This window comes from Genypterus blacodes, unplaced genomic scaffold (genome assembly GCF_046128005.1).
Source record: "Genypterus blacodes isolate CSIRO-AG114 ecotype Tasmania unplaced genomic scaffold, CSIRO-AGI_Gbla_v1 ptg000017l_1, whole genome shotgun sequence".
NCBI lineage: Eukaryota > Metazoa > Chordata > Actinopteri > Ophidiiformes > Ophidiidae > Genypterus > Genypterus blacodes.
The window spans coordinates 5043402-5060120 of record NW_027466831.1 but is presented as its reverse complement, the minus strand read 5'-3'; the positions used below and the strand labels follow the sequence as shown (position 1 = coordinate 5060120).

Genomic DNA, 16719 nt, shown 5'->3' with positions numbered 1-16719 from the left:
TAATCCCTGCTGGAAATTCCGTTCCCCTTCTTCGGTTTCTGTAACTCGATACTACATACATCTTCATTTTGCCGTCAACAGATACGTTGTGGAAGACGGTATCCTTCAGATTGTCCAAGTCAGCCACAGGGACCAGGGCGTGTATAGTTGTGTGGCGAGAACTCCAGTGGACCAAGACACGGCCTCAGCGCTGCTCATGGTGTTAGGTGAGCGAACATATGAACAACATGGCTGCTCGGGTTTTAAGGTCTCCAGGAACCTTGGGGATACGGTGAAGCCTGACAAATTTATGGGCGATCAATATGTGATCAACATGCAGGCCTGTAGCCGCTGTAACGTATTGTTATTGTCGACAGTACGGCCTGGTGCAGAGCCACGCGCTGATGCAACTCGCTTCACATTTTCCGTCTCTCAAGATGATTACATTTGACATTGTTTCCTTGTCCCCTCTGTCCCAGACATTGATGCATCTCTGCTTCTTTAAACTATGTTGTGATGGTTTTCAGACGTCCCTGATGCGCCGGAGAGCCTGGTCCTTTCTGAACACAGGAACAAAAGTGTGAAAGCAAAATGGGTCCCCGGGGACGATCATAACAGCACTGTCACAGGTAAAAGGGGCATCTGAGTGTGTGTTCTTACACCATAGCAGCTTCTATGCCATATAGTTTGGATTAAATCTATGTATTGTTGATTTATCCTGGAATATATAATGATATTTCTTGAGCCCATAGCAGGGTCTGAGGGGCTTCCTGCACAGCTGCTGGTTAGATAAGCAAGAACCTTCGTGGTGGATGTTTGCTCTGATGTCTCTCTGCCTGTCAACAGAGTTTATTATTGAGTACGAGGAAAGCCAGCGGGAGCCGGGAAACTGGAAAGAGCTGATCAGAGTGCCCGGCAACCACGGTTCGGCTGTCCTGAAGCTTCACAGCCACGTCGACTACCGTTTCCGCGCGTCCGCCGTCAACGCCGTGGGCATGGGACCTCCCAGCGAGCCCACGGAGAGATACAAAACCCCGGCGGCAGGTTGGAGGCTTCCTTCTTTCATTGTTTGTTCAGGTTTTTGATAAGCTCCTCCAGACCACTTGAGCCGCCGCTGCCGCTGCTGTGAACTTTAAAACACTCAGACCTGGTACATAATTGATTCCATTCTTGTTGAAAACCAGGTCTCCTGTGTGTCGCTTTCACTGAAGATTTATTTCACTAACAATGCTGACAAAATCTATATTGCTTCTCCTCCACAGCCCCCGACAAGAACCCTGAAAATATCAAAATCGAAGGTCATTTACCACATGAAATGGATATCAACTGGGAGGTAAGAAATACAGCATGAGGCTTTATTATCCCTTTATTGCAAATTCTGTAATGTCACCTAACCCGAGATAGTGAATTATTCACATCTGATACAGATTTTTTTCCTAAATCAAAGAATTTCTCTCTGACGGAACAGAAAAAAAACCTCTTATCAATGCTTCATATGCAGTTATCAATGTGAATTCACCAAATGGAAATGACCCACTTTTGATATTTCATTCTGTGGTTCACGTCTTTAGAAAAGCTATTTTGTGGGATCACTCTGAATGAGTTTCCAATGAAAGCTGCCCATATTGCTGCTTTGATTAGAAAGAGAAAAGAGAGGCTGTGAAGAGGAGAAAAAAAATTTTTCAACACGTACATTAATATTTTCTGGGTTCTAGTTGAAAGATGAATCTTTCCTTCACTTATTATCTGGTGGCCCTGTCATGGTAATGTAGCTCCAGCCCCTGGATTCATGAGCTTCCCACACTGTTAATGATTTGCCTTGTGGATAATGGTTTCTCCTCCTATTTCTCATGGTCAGACTTCTGTGAGGAGAGGAATGTTTTCATCAATGCTGTCTGAGTAAACCCCTGTATCAAAGAAAAGCCTCACTGTTGAACCCAGTCAATTGTTTCATTGTTTTACTAGATGGCAGGATAAGACGCTGTCAGTGTTCCAAGGAGTTCACTGACTGAGCTTTTCCTAATCCCGCCGAAAGAGCGACACTGAATTGCTGAAATACACAAAAAAAAAAACTGCCTCATGCAATTGCGTGAGTCTCGGTGAAATCTTTTAACATTGTTGGTCTTATTTTGTAACCTCGTTTGCCTTCTATCATTTAGCCCTTGTTACCCATTGAACACAACGGCCCCGGTCTGGAGTATAAGGTCAGCTACAGGCGCCAGGATGTGGATGAGGACTGGAAGGAACACATGGTGAAGAGGCACTCCTTTGTGGTGAAAGACACGCCCACTTTTGTACCCTACCACATCAAGATCCAAGCCAAGAACAGCGAAGGCTGGGGCCCCGAGCCCAGAATATTGACTGGCTACTCAGGAGAGGACTGTAAGTAGTCAAACGTGTGCACATGTCTTAGTTCTCGGTGTCCTTTTGGTGTAAAAGCATGTTAAAGTTTGGCAATGGTCACCGATTGCTGAAAGCTGAAACTGCCAAAGCAAAAAGCTGTCGGCTGTCAGGACAAAAGCTTGTAGTGTAAAAGGTTGAGCTTTAATCACACATTTCTTTCTGCTTAACTGTGACACGTTATGTTGTTGTTTTCATGGGGGACTGGTAAAATATTGTGTTTAAAGGAGTCGGTTTGCAAGGTTTTTATTTGCACTCAGGGGTCTAACTGTGCAATGCTTTTGTGTCCCAAAACAGAGATCCACGTTTTGTCTTTTTTTTGGTGGTCCACCTTTGCGCACACTGAATGAAAAACATGCTGTGACTTTGTCTGATTGTTAAACTCAGGTTCTCTACTACATTTTATGATTTTTCTCAAATGTGGTAATAGTTACAGATCTTTTAAGAAAGAGAAAATCAAGATGTAGAGGTGTTTACTCTATGTCCTTTGTGTAGCTTTCTTCTGGATCTGCTCCCAAGAGGTCATGTCAGGTCATAACTCCTAATCCTCTTGTTGTCCACACTTAGATGTGACGATAGAATACATTTATTCCCTTTAGTTTGTTGGTGTGATTTTGTGACTGTAGGTAGTGTTCAGGCTCCCTTATAGATATAGACAGGTGCTATAGCTTTGTTGGTATGTATATGTAATTCTATGTGAAGTTTATATCTGATGTTTTGTTTATATCTGAACATGACTGTACATATTCCACACAAGTCATTATCAAGATGAGTCATGTCTTTGTCCTCGGCTCACTAGCATTGTGTTGACTCTAATTGTGTGTATTTGCATGTGCAGTTCCCTCCGCTGCACCTGATGATGTCGGTGTGGAGGTGATGAACAGCTCCGTGGTCCAGGTTAGCTGGACTCGTGTACACAAGGACAAGTTACACGGACATCTGGGAGGCTACAGGGTAATACCTCCAAATATCTCACACCTTGGGTTTAAGTCACAGTTTAAAAGGAATGACCATGACCTCACTCTCACCGCTGGCCTCCCTCACCCCACTGTGTCGCCCTCTTCCTTTGTCAGCTGCACTTTCTCCTCAATTACCAGGAAGCAAACACACATGATCATGATGTACGCAATGGCTAAGTTTGATCTGTGTGTCTTTTTTCTGGCGCAGATAAACTGGTGGCGTATGCGGAGTCTGGTAGATTCAAAGAAAAGCCACGGCGACAAGCACGCTCTGGCCATCCCCGGGGACCGGAACCACGGCTTGGTACCAGGATTAACGCCCTTCTCGGAGTACAGCCTCACCGTCATGACCTTCAACGGGCGAGGCAACGGACCCGGCAGCCATCCCGTTCACTTCAAAACCCCCGAGGGAGGTAGGACTGTTAGAAAGAAACAGCATGGGGTGTATTGATTCACAACTACTGAAGAGAAAACCTAATAATAGCTGGAGGAAACTGGGTTGTAGAATTTGACTGCTTACTTTGTGCGTGTCACCTTTTCGCCCCCCCCTGCAGTCCCGGAGAAAAATCCTGTTTTCAGGGTCACAGATGTACAAAAGCATTCCGTGTCTGTGGCCTGGGCCCCACCGCTGGAGCCTAATGGGATTCTCACCAGATATCTTTTGGAGTATCAGCTAAGTACGTGTCAGTGCGCCTCATGCAAGACGTCAGTAATATTAATAATGTGTGGCATTACATTAACCCTCATTGTATATGAAAGAGGCGAGCGTGCGCCGTTCTTCAGGGGTGAACCGGGCAAAGCAAAGACGTGGCTGTTCACTGTGATCCTCAGCAAGGAAGAGGGAATCATTGTCTCACTCTAATAGGGAGGGGGAGGGGGGGCGGTCACGCTGAGGTGAGAGTGTGTGTATAGGAGACATGTCAGGGTTATGTCCACAGGCCGGTGTGTCGTGACCGCTCGGCTACTGCTGACCAAGGCTACTCTGTCACAGCCCGTTATAGTGCGGTGGTACTGACCCCACCATGTCCACGGGGGCCATCTTCTCCACAGACCTAGAAGATGGTGTCCTTAAACAAAAGTCATAATGAGGCTAATGACCAGCTTCCTGCAAACACCTCCGTGCTGCATTTTCCAGCTAATTAAGTTTGATTTGGCGACTGCACAAGAGGTGTGAATGTCGCACAATATTTCATGAGAGGACGTTTTCACTGCGCCGCCGCAATAAAGCCGATAGACTCTTTGAAGTGTGACTTCTTTTTTTCAAGTCCCCTTAAAGGAACTCATGTGCGAAATGTTGAGGATAATGCAGCCAGCTGCCAGCATGGCATCAGTGACATGAGTCGAATCTTAAAGTGCAACACAGCTGTCGACTGAGCAACGGCCCTTCTTCACAAACAGCCTTTAATAGCGTTGCATCTCACAAGTTTCTTAGGAGGATGCGCTGTAACATCAGGAATGCCCGTACGTGGAAATGGTAAAACTAACCTGCTTTGAAATGGCAACCGTGCTGGTGGAAAGCGCTTTGATCGTCATATCAAGTCGTCCCTGTGGACGATGACTGAAACTGCTCTCAACTCAATTGCCGTTACATCAGATGATCCTTCTCCATGCTAAACAAGGACCCATTCACATCCACTCCTATTAGAATCTATTGTAGACTGGGATATCACACACACAAACACATGCACACAAGCAGCATTTATCTACACTTTCAGAAATGATCTCTTACAGTTTGCCATTTATTATTATTATATATATTTTTGAATTCCCTAACTTTAAATTTAAATGAAATCTATAGTTTCCTTCACTATTGATTAGTCCCCATGAGCTGTGCCTTGCCTTGTTGAGCTTGTAGAGGCTAAATTCAAGATTCAAATCCTTCTTAAGAATACTAAGAGTGAACTACACTGTATTCTTATAATATTCCTATTTGCACAGAGTACTTCAACAAACTTTACAATGTTTTAGATTTTTAAACTTCATTTGCATTTGCATCTTCACACATAGATTTGCTGATATAGAATAAATCTCCATATATGAGAGTAGATTAAAGGCTGTAATTCATTAAGCCGCTCTTCTCCATTAAGCTAAACTAACACAGACGCTGCGCAGGTTATTCTCAGATTTCTCTACTGTAGAATCTTGGGACAGCTTGATTCGACACGAGCCACCGACACGCTGGTGAAATTTCCTGGAAGAGTCAGATTCTGCAGCCTTGAGCTGGTTCACAAGCTGTCAGGCCTAAGTGAGGAAGCATCCATCCACAGTGTAGAAACATGATCCTGGTGCCCTCCTCGCTGTACCACCCTGCCACCATCACATCATTTACCAAAAATAGACCGCTCCCCTCCCAAGAAATAATACATAAAATGAGATGTCTGATAACAGTGGCTGCTGACAGCACAGCACAGGCAAAAATTGGACAGTCGCTGGAGAAGCGGACCAATATACTCTCGTCACCGTTTCTGTTGCTTTCTTCTACGGAGACGTCCTCGACTACAGAGCACCTCTTTCACACAAAGGTCACCTTACACCTGTTGTGTTTGTGTGTCTGTTCCAATCAGCATAAACGTCACACAAACGCCTAACAATCTCTTTTTACATAGTGAGAAATGGCATGTAATCACAATGTGGACAGAATCCAGACAGCAGGAACACAAATATATTCTACTCCAAACCTCAGTTGTTGCAACACTGCTCAATACCAGGCTGCATATCAACTGCAAAATAACACTTTGAAAGGGTATTAAGCCAGAAAGGCAAATGATAATTGTCCTCGTCTCAAGCCAAAGCAAATAAAGGACACAAAAACTCAAATGACGTCTGACATTTGTTATTTTTGGCATAATAGTTCCAGAGTGGAGGCTGAAAAGAGGTTTTTATTGTGGAGAATTTCAGTATGTATACAGATGGATTTCCACTCGTAATCTCTCTGTGTTGTCATACTTATATATTTAGTCAATGACACTGATGAGGTGGGAGCGCTGCAGACGGTCGACATCACCAACCCGGCCACCACCAAGTGGGTCGTGCGCGAGCTGGATCCCGTGAGCAAGTACAAGCTCTACCTGCGCTCCTGCACCACGGTGGGATGTGGCCCCGTCGTCAGCGAGGAGTGCACCACTACGCTAGAAGCAAGTGAGTGATCGGGTCGGGGGGCCCTGAAAGCAATTGACTCTGTTGTGTACGTCTGGATTGGTGTGTGAGTGCATGGGTGGGTGTGCTGACTTATGGGTGAGACAATAGGAACACAAATGGGGGCTGAGGTACAGAATTGGCTTGGCAGAATTCAGCCCAGAGTGAAGTGGGTGACAAAAAACATTTTGGCATTTGAAAATAGCATTGAACTGGGGGGGGATATGATGTATGCCTGGGCGGCCAAGCTTTTCATATCCATGTAAGTAATTTTTGTGGATAAACAATTTCATATGGGTGTAGTGGAGTTTTCATTTGTCACTGTCATGAGAGAGCAAGTGCTTATTGATTGGACGGAGAGCGCCAGCTATGAAACAATCAGCTAAGAAAGAAAATTGCTTTGAGCAGGGGGAAACTGAAGGTTTTGGTATTGAATTTTGTAATCACAAAAGAGTCGGTAGGTAAGTCATCATAATGAGCCTGCTCCTAGCACGTAATCTTTTATTTTCAATTACATATCATCCGTCCAGGAATGTATCCTATATTTCAAACTGGCTTGAAACTCAAGTCAAGTATCTGTGAGGTTGTAACCTGTGGTGTGAATGATTACTGTTGAAAATCTCGACTGGAGGCCGCGCGTGGATTTACCACGTGTGGCGAGTGTTAGTGAACACACTCCGGGTATCATCTAAACTTAACACAGCGCGCTGTTTAAGGTTTGGTATGCAAATGTCAAAGCACAATGCGTAGGTTGATAACTGCAGCTGCTGGATATGGGAACAATTATTCCATGTTTACTGGATTTTGCACAAATCGTATCAAGAAACTTAATTGGCTCTTAGGGCGTATTTATTTGCAAGCTGAAGCGCTCCTGCGAGTGATTACTGGGAGACAGACTCATTAGTATGTATGGAACAGGAAATTTGTTAAGTTGTGATACCATGTGTGTGCGTCTGTGTGTGAGACTTGAACATGAATATTTAGCTTGATAACTGTTCTATCTCCATTCATGTGTGATGCACTGTTGCATCAATTGTTTGTTCTCTCCCCAGGTTCTCTTATGCTCCTAAAACGTGTCGTGCTTTAAGCGCCGTCTTTGATCACACACTGCTCTGTGTGTGTGTGTGTGTGTGTGTACGTGCATGCTCGTGTCACTGATATGTGCCTGATTTCCTTTTGCTTCTTCTCTTCTGCCTCGCCTTGTTTTTCCCTCCTTTCTTTTTATCCTCGCTCTTCAATTTGGATTTTCTCAGTTTTTTCTAACTCTGCGTTCACAACATTGCAAGTGGCCCTAACAGCTTGCTTGGATGTTAAAGGGGACATATTGTGTTTTTCTTCCACCTCCCACAAGCAGCGCTCCTCACTGACAAGTGAAGTGGACTGCTTGTGGAACTTCGTGTGGGATGTCAAATTTCACAAACCAAGAAGGAAAACATTTATGCAGGCAAAAAAAATGGCGGTTTCATTCCATCAAGTTGTGAGATTTTGGTTATATAAGCTCATAATCGCTCCAATTTGGATGCGTCTCATGTAGGATCAAAGTTTTGCACAGATAAGTCCAAATTTCATCATGATTTTTAACTTTCGTCTCCACCCAAATCTTTCATCCTGAAGACAAACTTATTCATCCTGAACTTCCCAAAAAGCTTTGTTTTTGATGTGTCCTTTTCTCACACACGCCTCACTTATACTAGCCAGAATGTTGATCTGCAGATTAAAGCATTGCTAAGGTTTAAAAACAGACCCCTGAATGAAAATATTCACATGGAAATCTGTACAGTATGTCCCCTTTAATGCTTTCTGAATCTACTGAACATTACTGGTATATGGTGCTATGACATACTAACAGTTGCTATGTTTTGAGTGCATGGCTAGATTTAGAAATGCAGGAACTGTCAATGCCATTGTGTTGTGTAATGCAGAGTTCCAAAATGAATAAGTAAACGCCAAACACTCATCTGTACATAATTGACCTTGTCTGCTGTTTGCCCTTGCCGTCAGCACAGAGCACTCTTGATGCCTCCTTTCATTAGAAAAATGTCAACCTCCTTTTGGATAAAGTTTGGGCCTTTCCGCTGTAGCAATGGTAATGAGCAACCTAATTACGAATTCATATTAATCGTGGCTCATTAGCGTCTCCCTAAATGAATATTGACTTTTATCCTAGCAACAGCAGACTTGGTGCAACATGTATGACTCGAGCGGCGGTAACAAATGATGCTTGGAGAGCCAACGCCTGGCGGAGCGACAGACATAGACACACACCCGCCATCTTCCATTTAATTATGTGCAAAATGAAGTCAGATTTTTAAGCAATCACAACATCTCACATTGCTTTATACACACGTGATAAGAAAAATCAGTTTTACTGGTGAGACATCATTTTAATTGTTGTACTTTTGTAGACATGTAGTCCTTTAGAAGAGTTACTAATCGTAGAGCTATTATACGTGCTAACACTCAAACCTCTCCCCACTAGAGTGGATAGATCGTAGCTCCCCAAGACCTCTCCACATTGATAACCATGAGATCTGTCTCTCTTTTCAGGCAAGTCAGCTTCCCCCTCACCTCCAAGCACCACAAAGTCCCCAAGGGCCAAACCCACTCGTTCAGCCATAGGTAGAGCCGCAGCACATTCAACCACACAGAAAACAACAGTCAACCAAACTATGAAATGATTTAAATGACAGTCATGCAAGGATCCGGGTGTGATTATAGGTCGATTAGCCAGATTTCTCTGTTAAAGTTTGTTTCCAATGGCGACGGTCGAAACATGAAAATGCCATTTATGTCGACAAAATGAAACCATCTAAAAGTGGATGCATTGCGTTGCTCGGTGTAAGACAAGTGCATACTGATGAAATAGCTTGTTTTAATTTCCCTGTCGCACCTCTGGGAAAGCCGGGATACCAGATCCATACATCCCACGCCGACAGTGCGAGCTATAGAGTGCAGTCATTGGAATGGGACAAATATGTCTAATTGTCAGGGATTGATTTGTTGGGCCCGGCTCCCTCCTGCACACGACAGCGTATTGACCCAACAGTCACCTGACATTTCCATGTAATCTTCTGCTGGGTAAACAGCGTGCAGCTCGGGGGACAAGGAGTCGTCCACAGCGGCATTTGAGCCGAGACAAAATCCTGAGGAGGAAGCGCGCCAGGGAGGTGGGCGCTCCTACCGGGAGAGTGATATTTACAGGACACTGAGATAAGTGGATAAGTGGAAGCTGTTGAAAGCTCCTATAGCAGAATATTTTCTGGCCACTCCTTTTGAAAAAGCCTCCTGACTTTGAAGGGGCGGCTTCCAGGGCAACGGCTCCCCGCTGTGAGAGCATCTGCCTTCTGCAGCAGCGCTTAATAGCAGTCTGAGGAGTGAAGGGACACAAACACCAGCAGCCAGCCTTGGGGTATTTTTACATCGGGGCTTTGTGTCACTGGGAAGTCGCTGCACACTTCCAATGATGGGAATTACCATAGTGCAGACTAATCCATCAACATTAGCTGGAGAGTGTCACCTGCAGAGGTTGGGCTGGGCGGTGCGGACGCAGGTGTCCTTGTGTACTGAATTATCACCAGAGCAAATAGTACACCTGAGCTGGAGACACAGCAGAAGATTTGCATGTTTGCCGTGGGGAAATGAAGTGGATTGCACTTTGTTGACCAGCTCACACAGCTGCTGTCAGTGTGTACTTTGCACACACACACACTACAAACCACTATTCACTATTGTTCTTTATTTATCCGTTCCGGTTATCGGCAAGCTACTTTAAAGGCTGAGTGAGCTGAAATAAAGATCTGTGCAGGTGAAAACAAGTCAGACTTTCGCTAATGTGACTACCCTAATATTTATCTGATACTTACAAGGTCAAACATGTTCTTCTATATATATATATAAATGAAAAAAGAGCGATACCTGTGTGATATTACAATACAGCAACATAAAAATGATATGAAACACTGAAACGTAGCCATCGCTTTCACACTTTACTGTCGTTCAACTCTCTCCTCTAGATTTTCATTTAGCTTTGCAGGCACCACCTGTGATTCCATTTCCATACCCACATTACTCTTGCCATGCGTGCTGTTGAGAGATTCACCTGATGTCTCTGCTGTCAAATATAACTGATGTCTCCTTGTAGTATAGTGTGAGGGAACAGAGGAGCGTGCTCGCCTCTTTCACAGGAGATGAAGAGACGCATCCTGTGTTACATGACAACACACCCCTAACTGCTTGCTTTGGTCTGCTTTGTCCTTTACTAACCCTTTACTGGCAATTTTCCCCTTCTCCCTCATATTCATGTTTTTCCCAAAAAAACCCCTGCCCTGTTTGAATTTTAGCTCGTCTTTTCGTGACAGCTATGCAAAATATCGGCGGGGTGTCTGGGGGCCGAGCACCAGGAGGCTTAGATTGCATGTATGGACAGCTCGTGTTGCCTTTTTCCTGTCAGTTTCTGGACAGTGTGATTCTGTTTCAAAGCTACCCGCATGCTGTAGGTGAAACATCTAACATCTGTAACCTTGTGTCTCTGTCTGAGCTCATTCCATTCATAAATAATATGAAATATCCGTGTTCTCTTCAATGTTAATCCTGATCATTCATCCTCTGCGGAGGGAAAGGTTACAGGAAGTTATCCCAGCTCGTCTTCTCTTTTTATGTCACATTTACAACACCAGGTGCAGGAGATTTCTTTATTTCTCAAATAAGGCACATCAGATATGCGTAGTGTCCAGAAATCCTTGAGAACAGAAGTAGCAGTGATCAATACCTCACATCCAAGACACAGCAAACCTTATAATCCTTCTTTTCTCCCATTATTTGACGTTTAAACCATGAAAACACCCCTTCATAGGCTCAAGGCCTATGAGGTAGATGTAAACTTTGACCTTTGATGTCACTCAGTACGTTTGGACGCACTTGAAATCAAGGAAATAAATGGGCGTTTGTACATTGTAATTGTTATTGCCATTGAAACGGGCATTAATTGGAGAACGCTGAACAGACCTCGATTTATGAAGGCACGTAAAGTCTCCATCATAAGTACTTTCCCTCATTGGGCCTTTAATCGCAGTGAGGTCCAGTAATACTCGTGAATATGTAGTGCATGTATATGACCTGTGTGCTTTATGACAAACAGCTGGGATTATAATTTGATAATGTCTTTAAAGACTATATGAGGTCGCATTAAAAACTAAGTAAGAAACTCCAAGAAAGCAAAGCCGAACAGCTACGTGACTTGTCATGTAACAGAGTTGGAGGTGCGCCCAGTATGTCCTTGACTCAAGATAGTGACACAGGAGAGAAGCACACACACATACACACACACACACACACACACACACACACAGGCTCCTCTCCCGTGTCACCAGGATTTGATTTAGCTTCGCGGACGCGCCGGGAGGAATTACATTTGTACAGCGTTCCTTACTTGATTAATTAGACAAGCGGATTAGCTGTTTAATATTAATATTGGAACGCTTCCATCACAGCGTTCCCTCTGCCACCTCCGCCTCTGCATCAGATAGGCTTTGTCGATGTAAACACTCAATCAAGTGTCCCGATGAAAAGGCCAAGGCGAGTCAAAGTCACTGGGTATTGTTCTCCTCAGGTCTTGCCAGCATCCATGGAGGAATATCCACCCAGGGCTGGTTTATCGGCCTGATGTGCGCCATCGCTCTCCTCATACTCATTGTGTTGATCGCCTGCTTTGTCAACAGAAATAAAGGAGGGAAGTATTCCGGTAGGTGTTCACGTACAAGCACACAAACATCACCCTGGCCTGAATACTAATTGCCGCTCCCAGCGCCATTCTATTTACTTTCCCATATTTTGATGGTGGAAGCTATTACAGCTCCGCGTAAACTGATATGTTATTTTAGACAAACAGGCGCGGCGCCACACAATTATTTGAATGCAAATTCACGCTTGAAATGGGTTTGTGTTTTGATTGGAAAGTGCACGTTTCTATTTCTAGCATTTGAATTTTGCACGATTCCGACACGCAGCCGTCGCCCACACCGAGACAATATGCAAATACAGCACAGGACGGCCGCACAGGGACTGATGACATGAGCTTTGTGCTATCTTAATGTTATTCCACTTACTAGGGACATGAGAGTCCTTATCAGCTTTATTATTCGCGGCTAATGGCCATCAGGTTGTCGTCTGGGCAGCTATCACTTCACTCGTCAGCGGAAAAAAAGGACCAAAACACAGCTTTGTCCTTCCGTTTTTCTCCTCTCATTAAATTCTCATTATCACTGTCACCTCCAATGACCCTTTCTCTCATTTGAGATTGGCGTTTGCACTTGTTTAACATCATGTAACACTAAAGGACCTGCATAGAAACGCGTCCACTTGCCTCTTTTTTTTTAATGAATCGTTCGGAAGATTCTCAACAAATTATTTCTGAGGCCTTCACTTGACTTTTATTCCGACTGAAAAAGGGCAATCGGGGACTGAGGCTAGAACTTATTCAAACAACTTAACAACCGAGGGGACATGATGACTTTCATTGGCAGCAGCCGTCTCCTGAGGAAATCACTGATATGATCTCTCTTGTTTTGTGAGCAGTGAAAGAAAAAGAAGACCTTCACCCAGACGTGGAGTCCCAGGGAATGAATGACGACACGTTTTGTGAATACAGGTGAGCTCAGCCCTCGGAGCACTATTGCACCACCTCCAATGCAATTCACGTGTAAGAGTGTGAATTATTACCCTTCGCAGTATTTTCCACCTTATTCTCTCTCTCAGCATTCCTGTCTGCCTCTCTTCCCCTTTACTGAAAAGACAACCCAGCATGCATCAGGTTCACACGGACGCACACACACCCCCGCTTCGAGACTTTTGATGAGCGGAGTAAAACGTATGTGCGAAACAGCAACGACCGTCCCAGGTGTTGCTGTTTAAAAAAAACGCCGGTGTTGTCCCTTTGTAGTGTCAGCTGCTGGTGTTGTGTTGGTGTTTTTTTTGCTGTTTGCATTGGAACTAAACCGAGCCGCCTCATTGTTCAGATGTCGCCGGTTTTTCTTTTTCCGGATGGAGCTAAATGAAGGCTGTCCAGCAACGCAGCGGGAGGCTAAAACCAATCAGTGTAATTGAAAGCAGCTCATCTCCAGGGCAGTAATATCTGGGCACGTTTCATTAATCCTTTAGTGGTCCAATTCATAACAGTCGACAGCAGTATGACTCCCAGTGTTGTTCTCCAATTGCTGAAATCTGCACGGCACAAAAGTGATGACGTGGGGAAATGTCTCAGTGTGACAGGATTTATACTGTGCAGTGTTTATTCCAGGGTGGGAAAATTCTATGTGTAAAAAATATACGCAACACTTTCATTATTATTGTCTTATTGCTGCTAACCTGTTATGATTGATCGTATTTGAGATTTTATTATCGATTCATTAAGGCATCAGGTTTGACTTGCCTTAATGTGACAAAAAACATCAATCCACTTGCTTGCTGCAGCACTGCTATGCACACTGACTACCAAGACAATATTCCTGAGACACTTTCTAGCTAGCCTCATACTTTATCGGCATGTCAGTTTGCTTCTACTACAGACTGATGTCTACATGCGAAAACAGAACAGAACCGATGTGTTTGTCCTGGATGCATTTCTATAGGTGTGAAGCTCGTATTCCGACACATTTTCCCCTATTACAGTATTAAATATGATATAATATGTATGTGAGGGTAAGTAGCCCTAAGCATCATCCGTCCCATTTAATGGGCTCACAATTAAAATGCATTGCAGGACTGCAGCATGTGCAGCATGAGTTTCATGTCCTCCTCAAAGTCTCATTTCTCCAGCGTTGCTTTGTCCATTGCATTGATGCACGAATAGGACAACAATTAGAATTGTCTTGACTTGTGCACTGTGTGATTATTTTCCACTGGTCAAATGGAGGCAAATGGTAATGCCAGTGACAGAGTCTCATCACGGAGACTCTGATAGTCCGGGCCTGGACCATGCCCTTGCCTATAAGCGATAGAGTGAAGCCATGGGTGAAATAAGGTGATTCTAAATCCACTGAGCCTCCGCTGTGTCGTTGCAGCGACAACGATGAGAAGCCACTGAAGGGCAGCCAGCGCTCACTGAGCAGAGAGATCAAAGCCGGGGACAGCGGGGACAGCCTGGTGGACTACGGTGACGAGGATGCACAGTTCAACGAGGACGGCTCCTTTATCGGAGAGTACGCCGCACGAAAGGAGAAGAGGGTGTCCGCCGAGATCAAAGCCTCCGCTCAGACCCCGGCATGAGGAGCGTACCTGCCTTCCATCCTTCCTGGACACAGTTTTCATTAAACCTGCTGGGAGGAACAAATAAAGGAGGAAAGAGACATTATCCATAGTGAGGACAAGTTTTGTGTCAAGTGTAATGCGTCACTGTCAACTGCACACTGCCATCTTCATTTTATAAAGCACTGTTTGATCAGGTTGCAGACTGAGCATTACTAAATACTGTGTATATAGAGTGTATATTGTATGTGCCGAGTGTTTTTTATTATCACAAAAGAATTGAAATTTGGAGGGCTTGGACTTTTTTTTTTTTCTTTTGTAAATTCAGCCGCAGTACATTTAGTAAAAAATGTCAGAAGACATAAACATCATGCATTGCACGACATCGTATCCAGTTTTGTCTCTTGTAACAGTTCATGAATACAGTATGTGGAGATATCAAGTTGATATTTTGCAACTGCAGCAAATATTACTGACTTTTATATTTGAAATGCATTGTTGTAAGATGTGTATAAAGGTTGCTTATTAACTTATTTTTTTTTCCAGTGGTTTTATACCTGACATAATAACAAGGGAGCTTAGATATCTTCACATATTATAAATGTATATTCTGTGATGTTGGAAGACAACATTTTTCAATATTATGCCATGTTTTTGAAACCATTTGACATTATACATCGTGATAATCAGTATGTGCTTTCTGTAATGGCTCATTACACATCAATACAATATTACAATCCATATTTGGTGCAGATCTTTTAATAGAATCCACGACAGAATATTGTGTATCTGTTTACGTGCCATGCAAATCATTGTGCTTTGCAACAATTTCACTTTTGTCAAAATGTACAGAAGAATTTTAATTAGAAAGCCAAATAGATATTACAGTTTATTACAATTTATAGTCCAACAAATGTTATTACAGTTACCACTAACGTCACAAATTTTGAGGAACCTTTGTCCAAATGTTCCCTTAGCTTTTAAGATTTAAATGTATCAGATTAGTGTTTTATAGTAACTGTAATGGACTATGACTTTATTTGTAGCCAGAGTGTTGTAATCTGGTTGCATGGTAATCCCGATCGATGACGTATACACGTATGCGTATTGCGACTCTGCCACCATCATGTTGTTCAGTAACATTAGCATCATAATCAGACAAATTGCGATGTTTTGTAAAGTTTCAGCCTTTGCATGTTACAAATGTTAATTGGTGTTTTTGATGTCATTAAATTGCTTTACTTTCTTAAATCCAGGTACTGCTCTGACTGGCTATTATGCAAAGCAGAGAGTGTAAAAGTTAATGAATTTACTCAAACCGCACGTTTAATGACGAAGGTGCTTTTATCGAACATTACCTCTGGGTATCCTATTGACGATTTCCAATAAAGAACAATACAGCCACAAGATGTTGAGAGATGCAGAAATGTGCAGGTAGCTGTGCTGTGAATTTGAAGGAAACCTGGTCATGACTTTGTGGTCTCCCTCGAAAGGCACATCAGTAACTGCCACATCGGGCTTAAAATAGAACCTGACTCACACACTGCCTGCCTGCCTTTAGACCATAGCTAGTGAGTGTAGATCGTTAACCGTGTCCCAACAGATAAATATACCTGGCTGAGCGAGCCGCCTTTAGTCAGCACTAAAATATGGCTGGAGTAAATGAAGCACCTGGTGAAAAGTTGTCACTCACTTTTTTAACTAAGTAGAAGATATTTCACAGATTGCTTGCTGCATAACTTTCCCGAAAATGGGGTTAAACCCATCTCTGAGCTCAGCATCTGCTTCGATTACTCTGTCTGCAGGAGAGAATCATGAGAAATCAAAGGTGTGGGCCGAGACAGGCGCTGGAATAACGCAGAGAGCTGTAATCATGTCTGATGGCCGGGAGTCCGGAATGGAGAGTGTCACCGTGATTGTTGGGTCACATCTGGCCGAGCTCTTCTCTCATCACTCTGCTCTGCTTGTGTTGGCCAGAGGTGTGGCTCAGGCGGCTTCAGCTGTT

General features: G+C 43.7%; 1 protein-coding gene across 1 annotated transcript in view; it reads left to right on the top strand.

Moving 5' to 3' along the window:
- The window catches only part of chl1b (cell adhesion molecule L1-like b), a 55063-nt gene extending 38662 nt beyond the window's left edge, over positions 1-16401 (top strand). Inside the window, exons 15-26 of the mRNA XM_076141423.1 lie at positions 82-206; positions 507-608; positions 826-1023; positions 1242-1312; positions 2139-2361; positions 3218-3333; positions 3547-3751; positions 3893-4015; positions 6297-6476; positions 12082-12213; positions 13047-13119; positions 14531-16401. Of these exons, the coding sequence (XP_075997538.1) occupies positions 82-206; positions 507-608; positions 826-1023; positions 1242-1312; positions 2139-2361; positions 3218-3333; positions 3547-3751; positions 3893-4015; positions 6297-6476; positions 12082-12213; positions 13047-13119; positions 14531-14735 (1753 nt within the window). The 3' untranslated portion in view covers positions 14736-16401. The remainder of the gene's footprint in view (positions 1-81; positions 207-506; positions 609-825; positions 1024-1241; positions 1313-2138; positions 2362-3217; positions 3334-3546; positions 3752-3892; positions 4016-6296; positions 6477-12081; positions 12214-13046; positions 13120-14530) is intronic.
- The last annotated feature ends 318 nt before the right edge of the window (positions 16402-16719 follow it).